The sequence below is a fragment of the Cornus florida genome, unplaced genomic scaffold (genome assembly GCF_030987335.1).
Source record: "Cornus florida cultivar Cherokee Brave unplaced genomic scaffold, ASM3098733v1 CherokeeBrave_3.0.0_Hap2_Chr03, whole genome shotgun sequence".
Lineage (NCBI taxonomy): Eukaryota > Viridiplantae > Streptophyta > Magnoliopsida > Cornales > Cornaceae > Cornus > Cornus florida.
Window position 1 is genome coordinate 46,479,982 of NW_026775573.1, and position 17,436 is coordinate 46,497,417.

Sequence of the window (17,436 nt, forward strand, 5' to 3'; positions counted from 1 at the left end):
GACCCAACCCTACTCAATCCTTTGCAACCCGGCCAATTAGTGGTAACACCTAAAAAATAGAAGATCAAACTCCAAACCCTTATCAGCGACTCAGTGAGGCGTACTTAGCTTGTTCGCATACAACAAGGTGATTCAACTGCCTTCATCAGAATATCTCTATATGTTTCTTTGCATGCTTATCCATACACGCGCACACACACGGGTTCTTATGCTTGAATTTATGCATTTATGATTTATTATTTACCTCTCTAAAATAATTATAACATGTTGTTTCGATTGCACGAATCATTCGTATTCACTTGGAATTTACTTTACTAAATTGTCATCATCATCGTATTGGCACTAATTTTGAATTTGTGGTTGTTAGTTATATTTATTTGGGCGACTTGAGTAAATTAAATTAGACAAATACCCTTTTTTGTTTTCAAGATAGTTATTACTATACTTTTCATAGATTAACTTCTTGCCCAGTGCCTAGCATGTGATTAGACTGAGGCTATGACATTAAATAGAACAAGATGGAAATATATAATTTATATAGCCGATCCTAGTAGTGGGAATAAGTGTTTGCTTTTGTTGTTGTTGTTGAACTTCTTACCTGGTGCCAATATGGGGTTTGGGAAATAATTTTGAGGCAATCTTCCATTTTACTGTGAATAATGTGAATGCCTGTTTTCACACTGTTAAAGATTCGGGGTAGGCATACAACAGGAAAAGTATATGGACAGAGAGGTGGATGAACAAATTACTTGTCTTTACCTTTGAGTGCTTTGATTGTTTGAAAGGACTACTCAACCATTGACCTTCTGACTTATTTTTTTGAATTATTCTCATTTGTAGCATAATTAGTGGAGAAACCTGACAGAGATATTAAACACATGGACACGAGAGTGGAAAAGGAGGAAACCTCGCCCGGTAATATTGGGAAGAAGTCTAAGAAAAACAAGAAGAATGTAGCCAATAGTTTGGAAGAGGCAGTTGACTGCATAGATGTAGTGCCTAGTAAGATGGAGGGTAATGTCAAATCGAGCAAAGAAGATAGGAGAAGGAAGGATAAGAAGAAACAAGAGGTTTGGAATGATGTTCAAATTGATGGGACTTCTGATGAAGTTGTTGATGTAAAAGTATTGTGCAGAAGTGGATAACACTCATCTGGAGAAGGATAGGAGGAAGAAAAAGAAGAAGCCAAAATTTGAAGTTGCTGAAGATAATGATACTTCAAATAATGTGTCTCACATGGAAGGAGATGAGAATAGAAGAGTGCAGACAAATGGTGGCAAGGATTCAGGACATGAAAATTTGTTGAAATCTAGAAAAGATGAGACGAAGAGGCGCAAGGAGGACAGAAAGAAAGGTGAAAGTGATATTCTTTTGTCTTCAATGGAAATCCTTGAGGACAATAATATGAGAAAAGTTTATGTGGTTAATCAGCACAACAGCTTTGAGAAGAAAGATGTCACTGAAATGAAAAATGGAGAACAAGGGACTAGAAAGAGGAACAAAATGAGAAGGGACATGTAGGATGGTGATCTAAAAGAACACAAGAAAATTACAGATGGAAAAGAGGTTGAAAAAGCGAGGGAGGACTTTAGCGAGGATATTGTGGAGAAGGTTGAAAAGAAGAACAGAAAGAGAAAAAAGAAACTGGATGAGAATGACTTGAGTGCTGGATTTCAAGAAATCGAAGCTAAGGAACATAATAATGAAAGGACTACTGTTGAAGATAAAGATTTTGTTTACAGTGAAGGTAATACTAATTCAAGTAGGAATAAGATAGTCGACAGAGAGATGAAAAATTCAACAAAGAGAAGAGGAAAAAGAAGCAGCCTGATACAGTTGAAAATAGTTCCAAAGATCCTAAATCAGAAGGAAAATCTAAGAAAATTAGGTTTTCTGATCATGTAGACGTCTTCCCATTGTCTGATGATCCATTTACATTGAAGACAAAAGAATAGGAACATAATTTAGTTCGAGGCAAGCGGTTTTCACTAGAAGAAAATGAGATGATAAAAGATGCTGTATATAACTACATAAAGGTGAATAATTTGGGCGAAGAAGGTTTGGACATGGTTCTGCACTGCAAGGCTCATCCCCAAATTAAAAATTGTTGGAAGAAAATAGGGGCTGCCCTTCCTCATAGGCCTTATTAGAGCTTATACTACCGTGCTCATATATTGTTTGAAAGGTGTTGAATTTATAGCTCAAATTCAGCCAACTCAGCAAGTTGTTTTTTCATCACCCATTACATCATTTGCTGCATCATCAACTTGGCCTCGAAGAATTGTATTCAGCAAGCTTCCCCATGTGTGGTCTCCAAGTTCACAAACAGTGATAACATTTTGGCTATAAATAGCCTTGCTCCCATAGTGTTTTAAGCATTCAAAAATTTGAGTGTGAATTTGCTCATAAAAGCAAAGCAAAGTGTGTAAGAGTTTGGGTGCAATTTGGGTATTGGGTGTAAGCCACTTAGCCTTGTATCTCTATATTTCTATAGTGAAATATTGATTTGTCTTCTCCCCGTTGATATAGGCACAGCCGAATCACGTAAATCCTTGTCTCGTTTGTGTGTGCGCTATTTTTTTTTCTTGCCATTTATTTTTTCTCTTGGTCTCATAAACCCTTATTCGATCCTTTTTTTTTCCTAACAAACTGGTATCAGAGCTCAGTTTATGTATTGTGTACAGATACTATTTACACATACGGTACTGTTCACAGATATTTTTTGGGTACTGTTCACAAATACAGTACTATTTACCTAGAAATATTTTGGGGAGTTTTTTGAGATGTCAACTAGATATGAAATTGAGAAATTTGATGGCAAGATTAGTTTCAATCTTTGGCGTATAAAGATGCAGGCTCTGCTGACTCAACAAGGTCTAAAGAAGGTGTAGTTTAGGATGGGAAAGTTGCCAGAAACTATGTCCAATGAAGACAAAGATGAGGTTGATGAAAAGGCACGCAGTGCGATTCTCCTGAATCTAGTAGATGAGGTGCTGCGTGAAGTTATTGATGGAGATACGGCGGCAAAGTTATGGCTGAAATTAGAGAGTCTGTACATGACGAAGTCTCTCACCAACAGACTTTACCTAAAACAGAGACTCTACACCCTTCGTATGAAGAAAGGTATCCTTCTTAAAGAACATGTTGATAATTTCAATTATATTATTATGGATTTAAAAAATACTAATATTAAAATTGATAAAGAAGATCAAGCCCTTATTTTGTTATGTTCTTTGTCTCCTTCCTATGAGCATTTTGTTACTACATTGCTCTATGGAAAAGACACCATTAGTATGGAGGATGTTAAATCCTCACTGAACTCTCAAGAGTTAAGAAAAAAGATGTCTAGAAATAATGGAGATGAAGGCCGAGGGTCTGGTTGTGAGGAGAAGAAGTGAGAAAAAGGGTTCTGGTAGTAGGGGCAAATCGAGATCTAAATCTAGGTCTCATAAAGATACTAAATGTTATTATTGTCACCAAAAAGGGCACATTAAATGGAATTGTCCAAAATTGAAAAATAAAAGGAAAGATAAAAATGTTAAAAAGGAGTCTAAGGATAGATCCACTAGTAATTCTTCTGATATTGCTGGGGTTGCTAAGGAAAGTTCCTCGGATGTCGAAAATGTTCTTTCAGTTTCTGTCAGTGATTATCACTCTAGTAGTGAATGGGTTCTTGATTCTGGTTGTTCCTATCATATGTATCCCAATAGGGACTGGTTTTTTACTTACCGTTCTGTTGATGGTGGTACTGTCTTAATAGAGAATGACAATCCTTGTAAAACTGCCGGCATAGGCACAATCCAAATTAAGGTGTATAATGGTATTGTTAAAACTTTAACTGATGTTCAGCATGTTCCAGATTTGAAAAAGAATTTGATTTCTCTTGGTACTCTTGACTCTAATGGTTATAAGTTTTCATCTGAAGGTGGAATTTTGAGAGTTTCTAAAGGTGCTCTTACTATGCTTAAGGGAAAAAAGAGAAAATGCCTCTATTTTTTGCAGGGCAGTACTGTGACAGGCGCTGCTTCAGTATCTTCTTCAGTTGATCAAGATTCAGAAATTACCCATCTATGGCATATGCGTTTAGGACATATGAGTGAGAGGGGTTTAACATTATTGTTGTATTGATTGTTCTATAAGCATATACAACTTGTGAGCATGCCCTATTCAAGTTTTTAGAATTTAATTTATTTATTTTCTTTGTTTAGGAATTAATTCTAATGATGATATATAGTTTAGAATTAAATTGTGACATGCTAGTAAATTAGGCCTTGGTGAGTTGTGTAACATATATTAAATTTGGAGCATTTGAGTAAGAATTGTAAAACTTATTTAATATTTATCTTTTGTGAAAGATTAAATTACATAGTTGAAACAAGCATGAAATCAACTTGTATTGTGATATTAAAGTAGGCCTTGGTGAGTTCTTTAACATATATTAAATTGTGGACATTTGGATATGTTTGAAAATCTAGAGAAAAATTAATTAATTAGCTTAATTAATTTTATTTTAAGTGTGTTAGTCACTTAAATTGATTTTGGATGTAATAGGTTAATAATTCCTTGAAATGTAGTCCGCTTAATTACCTTGTGAGCATGCTACTAACTTGTGGTAGAATTAGTACTTGTCGCCTCTAAAGATGGTAATTTGACTTAGCATGATATGTGATATCATTGTCTTGAATAGCTTGTTTAAATATATCTTGTGTAGGTATATAGCTTGTTAGAATATTACAGTTGCTTACCTTGAAAGCTTGTTACTAAATTGTAGCTTATTTAGTACTTGAGGCTTAGATGGTAATGTGGTTCAATGGTTGTAAAATATTCTTGCTTTGTGTATAAATTACATAATAGAAACTTGACATATCATATACTATGTAGACTTGAATTCTAGGACATGGTTGTGTGGATTCAACCTTATTTGTGCATGGGAGATGGTTTTATGCATTGTTAGATTTAATATAAGTTTGGTTTAACTTATTGATTTTGCATAAGTTTTAAACTTATTATTTTTGGAGGCTTGTAAGGATCATGTTCATGTGATGGCTAGGGTTAGGCCCTAGTACGGATTCGTGAGTTTCCTAAGTCATATGAAGTGCACAGTAGGTAGTACCTTGTGGGTCGTAATTACCCGAAATAACTTATACACGTGCGCACTGAGTAGTACCTTACGGGCTAATAACCCGGAATAACTTGATTGGTCTGCAGCCAAGGATCCTAGTCTTTCCACTATTTGATTTCGCATTCAATTTCAAGTTATTAATCATGGATTACTTGTAGCTTGAGAATTGATGCTTGTTTTGGATATTTGAATCCTATTTAGTATACTTGAACTTGTATACTTGCTCCGTGAGTTTAAATTTCATTTAGTGTGCTTGTGCCGTGTATACTTGTTTTAGGCGTATCTCTTTTAGTTTAGTATACTTGTGTTCGTATACTTGATTTACGAGATTTCCATATAAAATGTATACTTGTGTACATATGCTTAGACATTGCATGACTTGTCTTAAAATGGTTTAGTATACTTAGAAATGTATGATTGTATGTTGTGTAACATGTTTTAACGATGCTTAGTATACTTGAGCATGTATCCTTGTATGCCGTTGTTCACTTTAAATTGCATGAACAGCTTAGGATGATCCCTGAGTCTCATTTTGAAATAGACGTTAGGTGGCATGAGCCCTTTGACATGTTTCACCTTAAGGTGATATAATTGTAAAATGTTAGGTCGATACATGCTCATCTCCTACGAGTAGCTTTACGTTACTCACCCACGTTATAGGGACATTTTTCAGGTACAGGGACCTTGATTTGGGATGCACACTATGCCATGGAAGTTTCGTAGACTTGAAGTATCATTTTCCTGAAAATGTTAGCTTGAAATGTCACTTGTAACCTTATTTGTCGAAATGTGTAGATTTAATTCCAATTATGTAATGTGTACATAAGTACACTCTATGCAATGTATTTGACATGTATGAGATGAGGCCGGAGGCCAATGACATGTATTTTGTATTCTATGCAACTTTAACTTCATGAAATATTATGAAAATATTAAAAAATGCTACGTCATTACTTCATAACTTTTGCATCGAGTGTGGAAATTCTATTTTTATTCTTTCATAGGGTCTTATAAATCATGTTTGAAGTGTGGCCAAGGGCCAAATGGTAATTTGAAATCATTTGTTAATTTTGGTTTTCAAATTTCCCTTTTCTTATTCATTTTTGCTTTTTTGCCTGTTGGGGGGTCAAATTTTGCATCGATGGTATTTTTAAGCCATGAACCATTGTAGCACGTCCTAATAGGTAAGTTACGTTTGCGTGCATGGTTGTTTCCGGGCAAACCTTCTTTTTTGGTGACATGAGCCTCCTATGGACTCATTTTGAAACTTTGTTGCATAATCTGATCTAGGGGCTTTCTAAACTTTTTATGTCAGTTTTATTTTCTTCTTTTAACATAGTCGCTTAGAAAATGTCATTTTAGGGGGGGTTTCGTGTTTTTTCAGAAAATGTCATCTTGATATCAAAAATCCCTCGTGAAGTTTCAGCTTCCACTTTTCAATTGTAGTAGCTTTTTGGCCTTCATGACCAGATTTCATGGAGGGATATTTTGGACATTTTACAGTGAGTTTTTTTTAATTCTTTTGAGAATCACGTAGAAAACTCAATTTTAAGTGGGGTTTCTTCTTTGTGTTTTTCCATAAAAATTCGTTTGGTAGCCCGTTTTCGATCTCAAATCCTGTAGCAGCTTTTTGCCCTCTTGTCAGTTCTGATCTAGGGGCATTTTGGGGATATTATAGTGAGTTTTTTTGGTTCCTTTCACATGGTCAGGTAGAAAACTCGATTTTAAGGGGGGTTTCTTCTTTGTGTTTTTCCAGAAAAGTTCGTTTTGGCCTCCGTTTCAAGCCTCAGTTCTGGAAAACATGCTTTGGACCCTTGCTGTCAACATGGGCATGCCATTGGGCGCCGGCGCTCGCGCCGGCATGGGCGCCGGGCGCGCATGAGGCTACCATAGCCTTCGTCGGGCCGCCGCGACGTCTCAACTTCAAACACTCGTTTCTCCCTCGTCCTGACTCCAAAATAAGTGGACTTTTTTTTTAACTTAACTAATTTTTCGCTGTCTTTCCAACGGTGTGCTTGGCTGCACCTGGATCTTCCTGGATAATTACCAGTTTACCCTTTTGCTTTAAGTGCTCGTTTTTCTTTGTCATGCCATTTCTCCTTTGTCTGGACTCCGAATCATGCGATTCTTAAGCCCATCTTGATTAGTTTTTTGTTGTCATTCTAGCGGTGTACTCAGTGGCACCCGAGTCCACAGTTTTTAGAAATGAATATTTTACCCCTGGGGGCTTATTTGTTATATTTTTGATCTTTTACTTCCGTATCAGTTCTCATTAAGTTCCACGACCTCATGGAAGGTCACTTTGACTTCTTAGAGTCATGTTTTCTATTTTCGCTTCCGCATTTCGGATCCGTTATCGGATCAAACTACGGTTCATCACAGAACGCACTAGCTTGAAAACCAGGGCCATCACAGTAGGCAAACTCAATAAGCAGTAGATGTTCTTCCCAACTACCACCCAAGTCAAGCACACATGCCCGAAGCATATCCTCCAAGATTTGGATAGTACGCTCTGACTGGCCGTCTGTTTGTGGATGGAATGTCGTACTAAGATACAACGCTGAATCAAACGTTGATTGAAGTCCTTCCTAGAACTTCGAAGTGAACTTGGCATCCCTATCTGAAACAATAGTTACTGAAACTCCATGCAACCTTATAATCTCCTTCACATAAAGTACACCAAGCTTCTCTGCATTATCTGTTGCCTTAATAGGCAAAAAGTGAGCCGTCTTGGTCAACCTGTCAATGATGACCCATACGGCTTCATTGCCTCTCTGTGACCTTAGAAGACCTGTCACAAAATCCATAGCAATATGTTCCTATTTCCACTGCGCTACAGGCAATGGTTACAACAAACCAGTTGGTCTCTGATGCTCGACCTTCACCTGTTGACAGGTAAGGCACTTAGCCACAAACTATGCAACATCGTTCTTCATCCCATTCTATCAATACTGACGTCTCAAATTGTGATACATCTTGGTACCACCTGGATGAACTGCAAAGCGAGAAGTGTGAAACTCTCGTAAGACGTCCTCACGACAAACTGTGGGAACCACCAACAAACCACTGAACCGCAGACCCCCATCTGCATGCAAGGCCCAATCTTTCACTGTCTCACCACTGGAGATCAAAGCGTGAATGGCATCTAAATCCGGGTCCGTCTCTGTGACTCAATCACTCGTACAACAAGAGTAGGCTGAGCCATAAGACTAAACAAGAATGTTGGCTCACTGTCAACATCGTCATCAAAACAATACAATCCCATTTCTGCCAGATCTTCAAGCATCTTCCATTTTCGGATGGCCAAACTAACCAAAGTTCCACGAGATTTCTGGCTTAAGGCATCTGCTACCACATTTGCCTTGCCCGGATGGTACTGCAAGTCAAAATTGTAGTCTTCCAAGAATTCAACCCATCGCCTCTGTCTGTTGTTCAAGTCCTTTTGGGAGAAAAGGTACTTGAGACTTTTATGATCCGAGTACACCTCGAATCTCTCACTATACAAGTAATGTCTCCAACACTTCAAAGCAAATACGACTGCCGCTAACTCCAAATTATGAGTAGGGTAGTTAAGCTCGTGAGTCTTCAACTGTCGAGACCCATAAGCCACTACTCTACCATCTTACATCAACACACATCCCAAACCATCACGTGAAGCGTCACAATAAATCACATAACCCAAGCCACGCTCAGGTATCACCAACACTGGAGCTGTAGTCAATCTTGTCTTCGACTCTTGAAAGGATGACTCACAGGCTTCATTTCACATAAACTTGATCCATTTCTGAGGCGCTGCCAAACGGGAGAAATCCTTCACAAACTTTCGATGGTAACCCGCTAGGCCAAGGAAACTCCGGATCTCAAAAACATTCTTGGATTGCTCCCAATTCAAAACATCTTCAACCTTTGATAGATCTACTGACACTTCACCTTCTAAAACAACATGCGCCAAAAATTTCACCTCCTGTAGCCAAAACTCACATTTCTCATATTTGGCATACAATCGGTGCTCCCGCAAAATCTGTAAAACAATACTCAAATGGACCTCGTGCTCCTCCCGAGATCGTGAATACACAAGAATGTCATCCACGAAAACTACCACAAACTAGTCCAAGTAATCGTGAAAGACACGGTTTATCAAGTCCATGAATGACGCTGGTGCATTAGTCAAGCCAAAAGGCATAACAAGGAACTCATAGTGTCAATACTGTGTATGGAACGTTGTCTTTGGGATATCCTTATCCCTAACCCGTAACTGATAGTAGCCTGACCTTAAGTCAATCTTCGAAAAATAACTGACTCCTCTCAACTGATCAAACAAATCATTTATCCTTGGCAAAGGATACTTATTCTTGATGATGGCATGATTCAACTTCCGGTAATCAATGTACAACCTCAAAGAAACATCTTTCTTCTTCGCAAACAAGACCGGTACTCCCCACGGTGACACAATCGGTCGGATGAAACCTTTCATCTTCAAATCATCAAGTTGCCTCTTTAATTCTTCCAATTCAACTGGTGACATACGATACGGTACCATAAAAATTGGTGCGGTACCTGGCATCAAATCAATAGTAAACTCCACTTCTCGGTGTGGAGGCAACTCTGTCAAATCCTCTGGAAACACATCCAGAAAATCACGAACAACTGCAGGATAATCTTCTTCCACAACATCATCTTCTTCGGCTAGAAGACTAGCTAAGAAGTAATCACCACGACTCCGTCCACGAACCCCATAAAACAATGAAATGTGGGAATCACTCCGATCTCCCACGAAAAATAAACAATCTCCCTCGGGAATGCAAACTGTGACTCTACCTCTAAAGCAATCGATTATGGCACGAAAGGAAGCTAACCAATCCATCCTAAGAATGACATCAAAGCTAGTCATCTTCAGGAGGATAAGGTCGAACACAAAGGTCTGCCCGGCTATCACAATGGAACAATCCCGTACAACTCGACTCAAAGACACTGAAACCCCAATAGGCGTATCAACACATAACGCCCGATCCATGAAACTAATCTCTAACCCCGATGCAAGTGCAAATAATGATGAAATGAAAGAATGAGATGCACCAAAATCAAACAAAACATGGGTCCAAGAACCAAACACTAGAAATATACCTCAGAGAACTGAAGATCCAAGAGATGCATCAGTCGATGCAAGTGCAAAGACACGTCCCTGTGGTGCCTGTGCCTGAGAACTGCCAACCTGAACACCTGACTGTTGTACTGACATAGTAGGAGTATCCCTCCTAACTGGCCGTGAACTCTGAGAGGACATGGCAGGTTGTGATGGTGGTGGTCTGAAACCTGACTGAACCGTAGCCGACTGTGACGGCCTCTGCTGTGACCCTCTTCCACTACCGGTGCCTGCTCCCTGATTAGGACAATTCTTAACCTTATGGCCCTGTTGGCCACAACCAAAACAAGCCCCAGAATTAACCGATGTCTGTGGACACTCTGACTTGTAGTGACCCGGCTGATTACAACGATAACAAATGACACCACTCCTGGCAAACCCTACTGGCATAGGAGTGGTAGGAGCGGATCGTACTGACTGCTACCCCTGAAACTGAGATGAACCACCCCTGTTCCTCTTCCCTGAAGGTCCCTCTGAAAATGACCATGCATTCCTCTTTTGCTTCCACTGCTCCCTTCTTGCATCCGTATTTTTAATATCAGCCTCAAACATCAAGGCCCTCTCTACTGCCTCAGAATAAACTTTAATAAACTGTGCCGTTATCAATGGCCTCATTCTATCATTAAGACCGGAAACAAATTTCTGAGTCTTGTCAACTTCATCTCTTACCATTTCCGGAGCAAAGCGAGAAAGTGAAGTGAACTTGTTCTCATACTCCGCCATTGACATATTGCCTTCAATAAGGCCAAGAAACTAGTCTTTTAACTCCCATCTTTTAGAAAGCAGAAAATACTTCTCGTAAAATAGTTCCTTGAACTTGTCCCAACTCATCTCTTCCACCTTATGCCGATTCGTAACCATCTTCCACCAAAGTTTGGCATCCTTAGCAAACTTGTAAGTTGCTAGGATGATCTTCAGGTGATCCTCTGTCACATCCATTGAGGTCAACTGTATCTTAACTTGATCCATGTAGTCGTCTGCTACTATTGGATCCGCACCACCCTCAAACATAACCGGCATCAGCTGAGAAAACCCCTTAATGATCTTGAGACGCTTCTGAACTGGCGTCTCCTCAACTTGAACTGTAGGTTGCGGTGCCGACTGCGACTGAGAAGCAATCGTTGCCCTCACGGCATTTTGCAACAAACGATTCAACTCTAGTGCCACAGAACCTTCACCCACTTCTACGGGTGCTTCAACATTATCCCTCCTTGTGGGGACAACTCTCGGGGGAATCAAGTCCCTAAGAAGTGTGTCCTCATCATTTAGCTCCTCCGGATTGGAGCTGGAGCTTTCACCAACATCACCCCTAGTCGGTCAAAGGCCAACTTCCCTGGTTTCCTCACGCCGTGACATCGTGCTGAAAAACAAATAAAATGATTCAATAACAATAACACTAAGGTCTAACCGTGAACAACTCAACATAAAATGATGCTATACTAACACTTAACATGCAAGACTAGGCAATGAACACATTAATATAGGCATATAAGCACGTAAACATGTAAACAAGTAAACAGTTAAGCATGCTTTTGCACATAGCAAAACACTTTACCAATTAATCACATAAACTATGTGAATGACTTCCCATGCAACCCCTATGTAGGCCTTTACCCATCGTCCTAATGGTTTTCGAACCAAGGCTCTGATACCAAATTTATAACGACCCTAAACTGAATACCGAAAATAATTAAAAAATAAAAAATAAAAATTTCGACATGACCTCCCCTAAAAATGGTTGTACAACAACCTGTTCAAATGAAAAAAAAAAAAAAAAAAAAAAACAACGACCTTTCAAGACCTATCCAACCTACCCAACACACAATACAAAAGAAATATAATGCATTCCTCAATACCACAACATCAACAACCTTCCCAAATTAGCCCATTATCGTCATCCCCTCAACTTAAGCATTTACATGGTCTCAGTTTACAACAAAAATAATCAAGTATCCTAGTATGTTCCAGGGTCATGATTTGCAAGAATAAATAATCTTTTACATAGTTTGAGACAATACAAAAAAAAAAAAAAAAAAAAATGGGCTAAGATACAAAATAAAACAAAATACAACTCCTAATCTTCTTCAAACTTGCGGGGGATTGTCATCCGCCACTTCATTTTCGAGCCCTGAAAAATGTTAAATAATAGAGGTGAGCAAAATTGCTCAGTAGGTAGTGCCTAAGGCACACCTCTTGAGACCCCGTGAATCCACACAATGAATAGGAATAAGGAAATTGAGATCATACCATGCCGGGAGCAAAAGTATAACTACGATACCACATCATTAATCTAATACCACAAATAAATATGCCATGCACTGAGATGCCGTACCTTACAATGTCACTCCCCATTTTCCCAAAACCATTTCCATTATCATTTCCAAACCGTTAGTGAACCCGTCCCATGGCAGCACGAGAGGAGGATTGGCCACTATCCCTGACCCATGGCATCTCCATAGCATCATTTAGGGCCCAGGTAAGTTAACCATACTAAGGCGATCTCCCTAGTCCCCTCTAGGCCTCACTAACGCCGCGGTCCCTAGGCAACTCCTAGGCGGCCGGTTTTTTTTTTCACAAAATTCTTTTTAAAATTCTTTCCCAAAAATCTATATCATTTCTTTCAAATCAATTTTTTCCATTCTTTCCCAATGATATGCATGAATGTCTCATGCTTCCCAATGCCATGTCAAATGAAGGATTTTTACAATTCACAAATCAACATAAGATTTTCCTATGTCACAAATCAACACACTTCCATATAGCAATTTCTAGCAAATTGATCATAATAGGCATGCAAATTTAATATTTGGACATGTTCTACAACATAAAAATTTCTAAACTTATATTTCATGCTTTCTAATCACCAAACTAGCACTAAAGGCACAAAAAGCTTGAATTAATCAACAATTTACATGCTTCATTATCATATATATCAAGCAACACAAAGTCACAACCTTGACACAATATATATAAATATAATAAAGCAATAAATTTTCTATGAATTGAGCATGCTAAACATCAATTAAATAGAGTCATTCACAAAAAGGCCCAAGAACATGTGAATTAGAACCCCTACCTCAATTATATGCAAAACCCCCAAATTTCACCTCAAACCCTCAAAATGGGTCAAGATTTTCGGACTCCCTAGGTTGCTCAAATCTGAAATTGCCGGTACACACGTGTAGATTAAGTCCCTAGGTTGCTCAAATCTGATTTGATTAATGGTTATTTACAAGTATTTTTTAATCTGGTAAATAAAGACTAATATTTATCGCATGGCTTGCTACCGCATGCAATTTAACCTTATAAAAAGAATTTACAAGATTTTTTACACCTTGTAAAAATACATTTTTCATGTACTGAATAGTTATTGAAAAAAATTCAAAATGTTCTAATAGTTTAGAAGAAAAAAAAAACTAGAAGAGAAAATCCAGTTTGTAAAATGAAGGGATCTAAATTCAAATTGGAGAGGAAAAAAAAGTTCATACATAGAGCTTCAATAGGATATTGCAAAACACACTTCTAAAGCTCCAAGAAGGCTCTCCCAAAGACATCCTTAGGAAAGTGTAGAAAAGGAGGAAGATCTGAGGCTTGCTAATTGGTTTAGTTTTTTTAAAAAAAGTTCAAAAAAATTTATTTTCCATTAACTATAAAACAAGTTTCACTAATAATTCCGTTTGGTAGGAAGGATGAGGGGTGGATGGAATATAGGATTCATAAGAAGAAAGGAACAAATGTCCTTCGTTTGGTAGAGAGGAGGCAAGGAGATAAGAGAAAAGATGATGGATGAGTCATCCTTTCTCGTTCACAAATTTTTATTCCTCTAAATATGGGCGGAAGATACGAAAAAAGAAAAACAAGGCTATTATAAACATTTTTAAATTACAAAATTTTCCTTATAATTAACACATTTCTTTTCTTCTCTCGTGAAACAGGTATTGTAATATTCTCTTCTCTTCTATCCAACAAAACAAAAAAATGGAAGGACATAATCTCTTTCCTATGGATATTTCATTTATCTATTCTTCTCTCCCTTTCATCCAAATTTCTTCCATCCTACCAAATGGAGCATTAGAAAACTGAACCAAAATGGACCTTTACTTCCTCTTGTGGGAAGTTTAGTAAGAGCAAGGGATTCAAGGCATATGATAAAAGAAAATGCCTAGGAATGCAAGGGTTTGAGGCAAAAAAAAAAAAAACAATAAACAATAAAAACAACAACAACAACCCTGTACCAGTGAAATGAATTGAACTTATTAAGGTAAATAATATAGAGACATATAGAAAAGGTCACTCAATATAACTTGAGGTATTAGGCAAAAATATAAAATTAACTTTTTAATTTATAATATATTAATATCAAATAATAATTAATAATTTTTATTTATAAATCATTCTTCTTACTTTTTGAGATGCAAAGCTCAATAATATGAATAAAAATGGCCACAAACAACATATGCAGTTTTATGATAATAAAAAACAACAAGACTACCAAATAATTTAAGTTAAAGAACAAGATAACCTAATGTTAAGAAAATCCGGTCAATGCTCGAACAAAATTTTCAATCCTTTTATTCTTATTTTGTTGCTTCCAATAAATTTATGGCACTAGAATAAAAAATTGCTACCTTCAAACCGATATGTGTGTGAAAATAAAAATGAGTTTAAATGGAGTGAGATTGTAATGAGTGGAGAAGAGAAAAGAGTAGGGCGATGGAGAGTTCTATAATGAGATTATGAGTGGAGGATAAAAAAATAACATTGTAATGCGAGGAGGAAAAGCCCCGAGGGAAAAGGGAAAAACAATTAAAATAAAACTTAATAGGAAAATTTAGAAAGTTTTTATCAATTTCTACATTTATCAGATATGTATTCAATAATTAATAAGTATGACTAGTGTATTGAAAAAAATTGGGAAAGTGAGACAAGACTAGAAATGATGAGTTTTAATAAAAAGTGGAAAAGAAAGTTTTAGAATGAAATAAATTCTATGATCCATATTAAGTATTTTTTATATAATTTCCTAAAAGGGATGAATAGTATATATAATTTCCAACTCTTAATTCTACACGGTAAATATTTGTACAATACTAAATATAGGTAATCAGTCAGACGCTAATACTTACCATATGTATCAACCGACTCCAATGCATCTATATATATATATACACACACATATATATTGTTACATAATATTAGCCCTAGCTGCCTTGGGAACGGATTTCCCAACATATTATTTTCCTCTTTGAGCAAGTGATTGAAACAATTCCATGATCCACGAGGAAAACAATTCCCTGATATTAGTCAAGGCGCGAAAGAGGCTTTAGAAAAGTGCTCTAGAGTCGAAGAAGATCCAGAAAAATCTAGTCAAGCTAATAAGATGGAGTCAAGCCAAAAGGTGGTTGATGAGTTCTGCAATATTCCAAGAGATATCATCTTCAGAATACTCAAAGATTTTCCAGTCAAAAATTTATTAACATTAAGGTGCGTTTCGAAGCTCTGGTGCTCCATAATTGACGATCCACTTTTCGTTCAAATACACCATATTCAATCCCATACTCGTCCTGAAGCTATCAACCTTCTTCTTCGGTATGAGAAACAGAATTCTTGTTTATACTCTCTACATCCAGAAGGAGGCTTAGCCTCTTACATACTAACACTACTAGATAAAGAAATCTCTACTCCCTTTCAGTCCATTAATGGCTTGGTCTGTATCGAGAATTCCATATACAATCCTAGCACCAGAGAATTCAAAACCCTTCCACGTCTAAGGGTGAATGTACCTTGTGATGTTACTACAACTAAAGTCACTACTCCGGTGGATGTCTCCACGAAATTCTTCCTAGGATTGGATCCTTCCACCAGTAAATACAAGGTTCTCGCCTTGTGTCGACTCTTTTCGAATGCTAGTGAGCATGCTCAAGTTCAGTTCAAGATTCTGACGCTCGGCACAAACTTGTGGAGAGAGATTGATACTTCCGAGCTTCGATTAGACATACCCCAGCTATATATGGCTTATGCCAAGGGTTATTGCATTGCTGATGTTATATATATTACATCTAAGGGTGACTCCAAGGATGTGATAATTGCTTTTGAGGTAGGAAGCGAGAAGTTCAGGATCATTCGACTTCCGGATGGTGCTAATACTGAGACTTGTTTTGTGATACAAGTAAATGAACATCTGGCTCTGATAGATGGTAGGATTTCAGCAATTTGGATATTAGAAGACTACGAGAAGCAACTATGGAGTAGGCAAAGTCTCGTCGTACCACGATATTGTCCAAGTTGTGACGTGGTGCATTGTTTTATACCAGTTGGTACCATTCATACCGGTGAGATTTTATTTCGATGTGCTACATCAGAATTGTTTTATTATAATCTGGAAACTAAAGCATTGAGGAGGGCCTGGGTGCGTTCATACTTTGGGTATGATACATTGTCAAATCTATGCATCACTAAGCATGTGGAGAGTTTATATCGGTTGAAGGAGATGTAAATGACAAGATTTTTAAATATTTTTTTAGTTTTAGTTTTTTTTGTGTTTTTTTGTTTTTTTACTATTAATTATGCAAGAACTTTATTGGAATAAATTACAATTTCAAATTTTCAAGTGGGACCTTTTTGTGTCTTAGAAACCGTAGGAAATTTTTTTTTTTAATGGTCGTTTGAATCTAATGAAAGTTTTTTTTTTTTCCCGAATGATAGTTGTGATACCCTTATAGCTAACTCTAAAGTTTCAACCATGTCAAAGTTTCAAACCTAAGGATTCCAAAGTCAATTCTGAAACCCTAGCCAAAGTCAGTTCCTATATTATATATATACACACTTTGATGGCCATTACACAAGGGTAATCATAGCGTGTGTTTATGTGGCAATATACTTCTAGTAAAACCCTAATCATGTGAAGCTGAGATTGATCCATTGAGGTTGTGTTTCTAATTTTGTTCATTCACACCATGATACCCCCATATATAGTTATATAGATCAACTTCAGAAGGGGATTTGGAATTTTTTTTGTAGAGCTGTGAGCAGAGTTTAATCAACCAATCTGTACCATTTATACCGGTATGTGAGATTTTATTTCCATGTTTGGAATTTGTATATCTATTATCATTATGGTGATGATGATTTGGGTAGAACAACCTCAAGAAATATCCATGAGTTATCAAAC

General features: G+C 37.3%; 3 protein-coding genes across 3 annotated transcripts; 2 read left to right on the top strand and 1 right to left on the bottom strand.

Moving 5' to 3' along the window:
- Window positions 1–878: 878 nt before the first annotated feature.
- On the top strand, window positions 879–1,521 carry LOC132301557 (uncharacterized). Its single transcript, XM_059798800.1, has 2 exons — window positions 879–1,070; window positions 1,126–1,521. The coding sequence occupies exons 1-2, from the start codon at window positions 879–881 to the stop codon at window positions 1,519–1,521; spliced, it is 588 nt and encodes a 195-aa protein (XP_059654783.1).
- Window positions 1,522–7,885: 6,364 nt separating this feature from the next.
- Window positions 7,886–10,655, bottom strand: LOC132301558 (replication protein A 70 kDa DNA-binding subunit C-like). The gene is made up of 2 exons (XM_059798801.1): window positions 10,360–10,655; window positions 7,886–7,913 (listed from the first exon to the last, which is right to left on the bottom strand). The coding sequence occupies exons 1-2, from the start codon at window positions 10,653–10,655 to the stop codon at window positions 7,886–7,888; spliced, it is 324 nt and encodes a 107-aa protein (XP_059654784.1).
- A 4,990-nt stretch (window positions 10,656–15,645) lies between these two features.
- On the top strand, window positions 15,646–16,761 carry LOC132301559 (putative F-box protein At1g50870). Its single transcript, XM_059798802.1, has one exon. The coding sequence runs from the start codon at window positions 15,646–15,648 to the stop codon at window positions 16,759–16,761; it is 1,116 nt and encodes a 371-aa protein (XP_059654785.1).
- The last annotated feature ends 675 nt before the right edge of the window (window positions 16,762–17,436 follow it).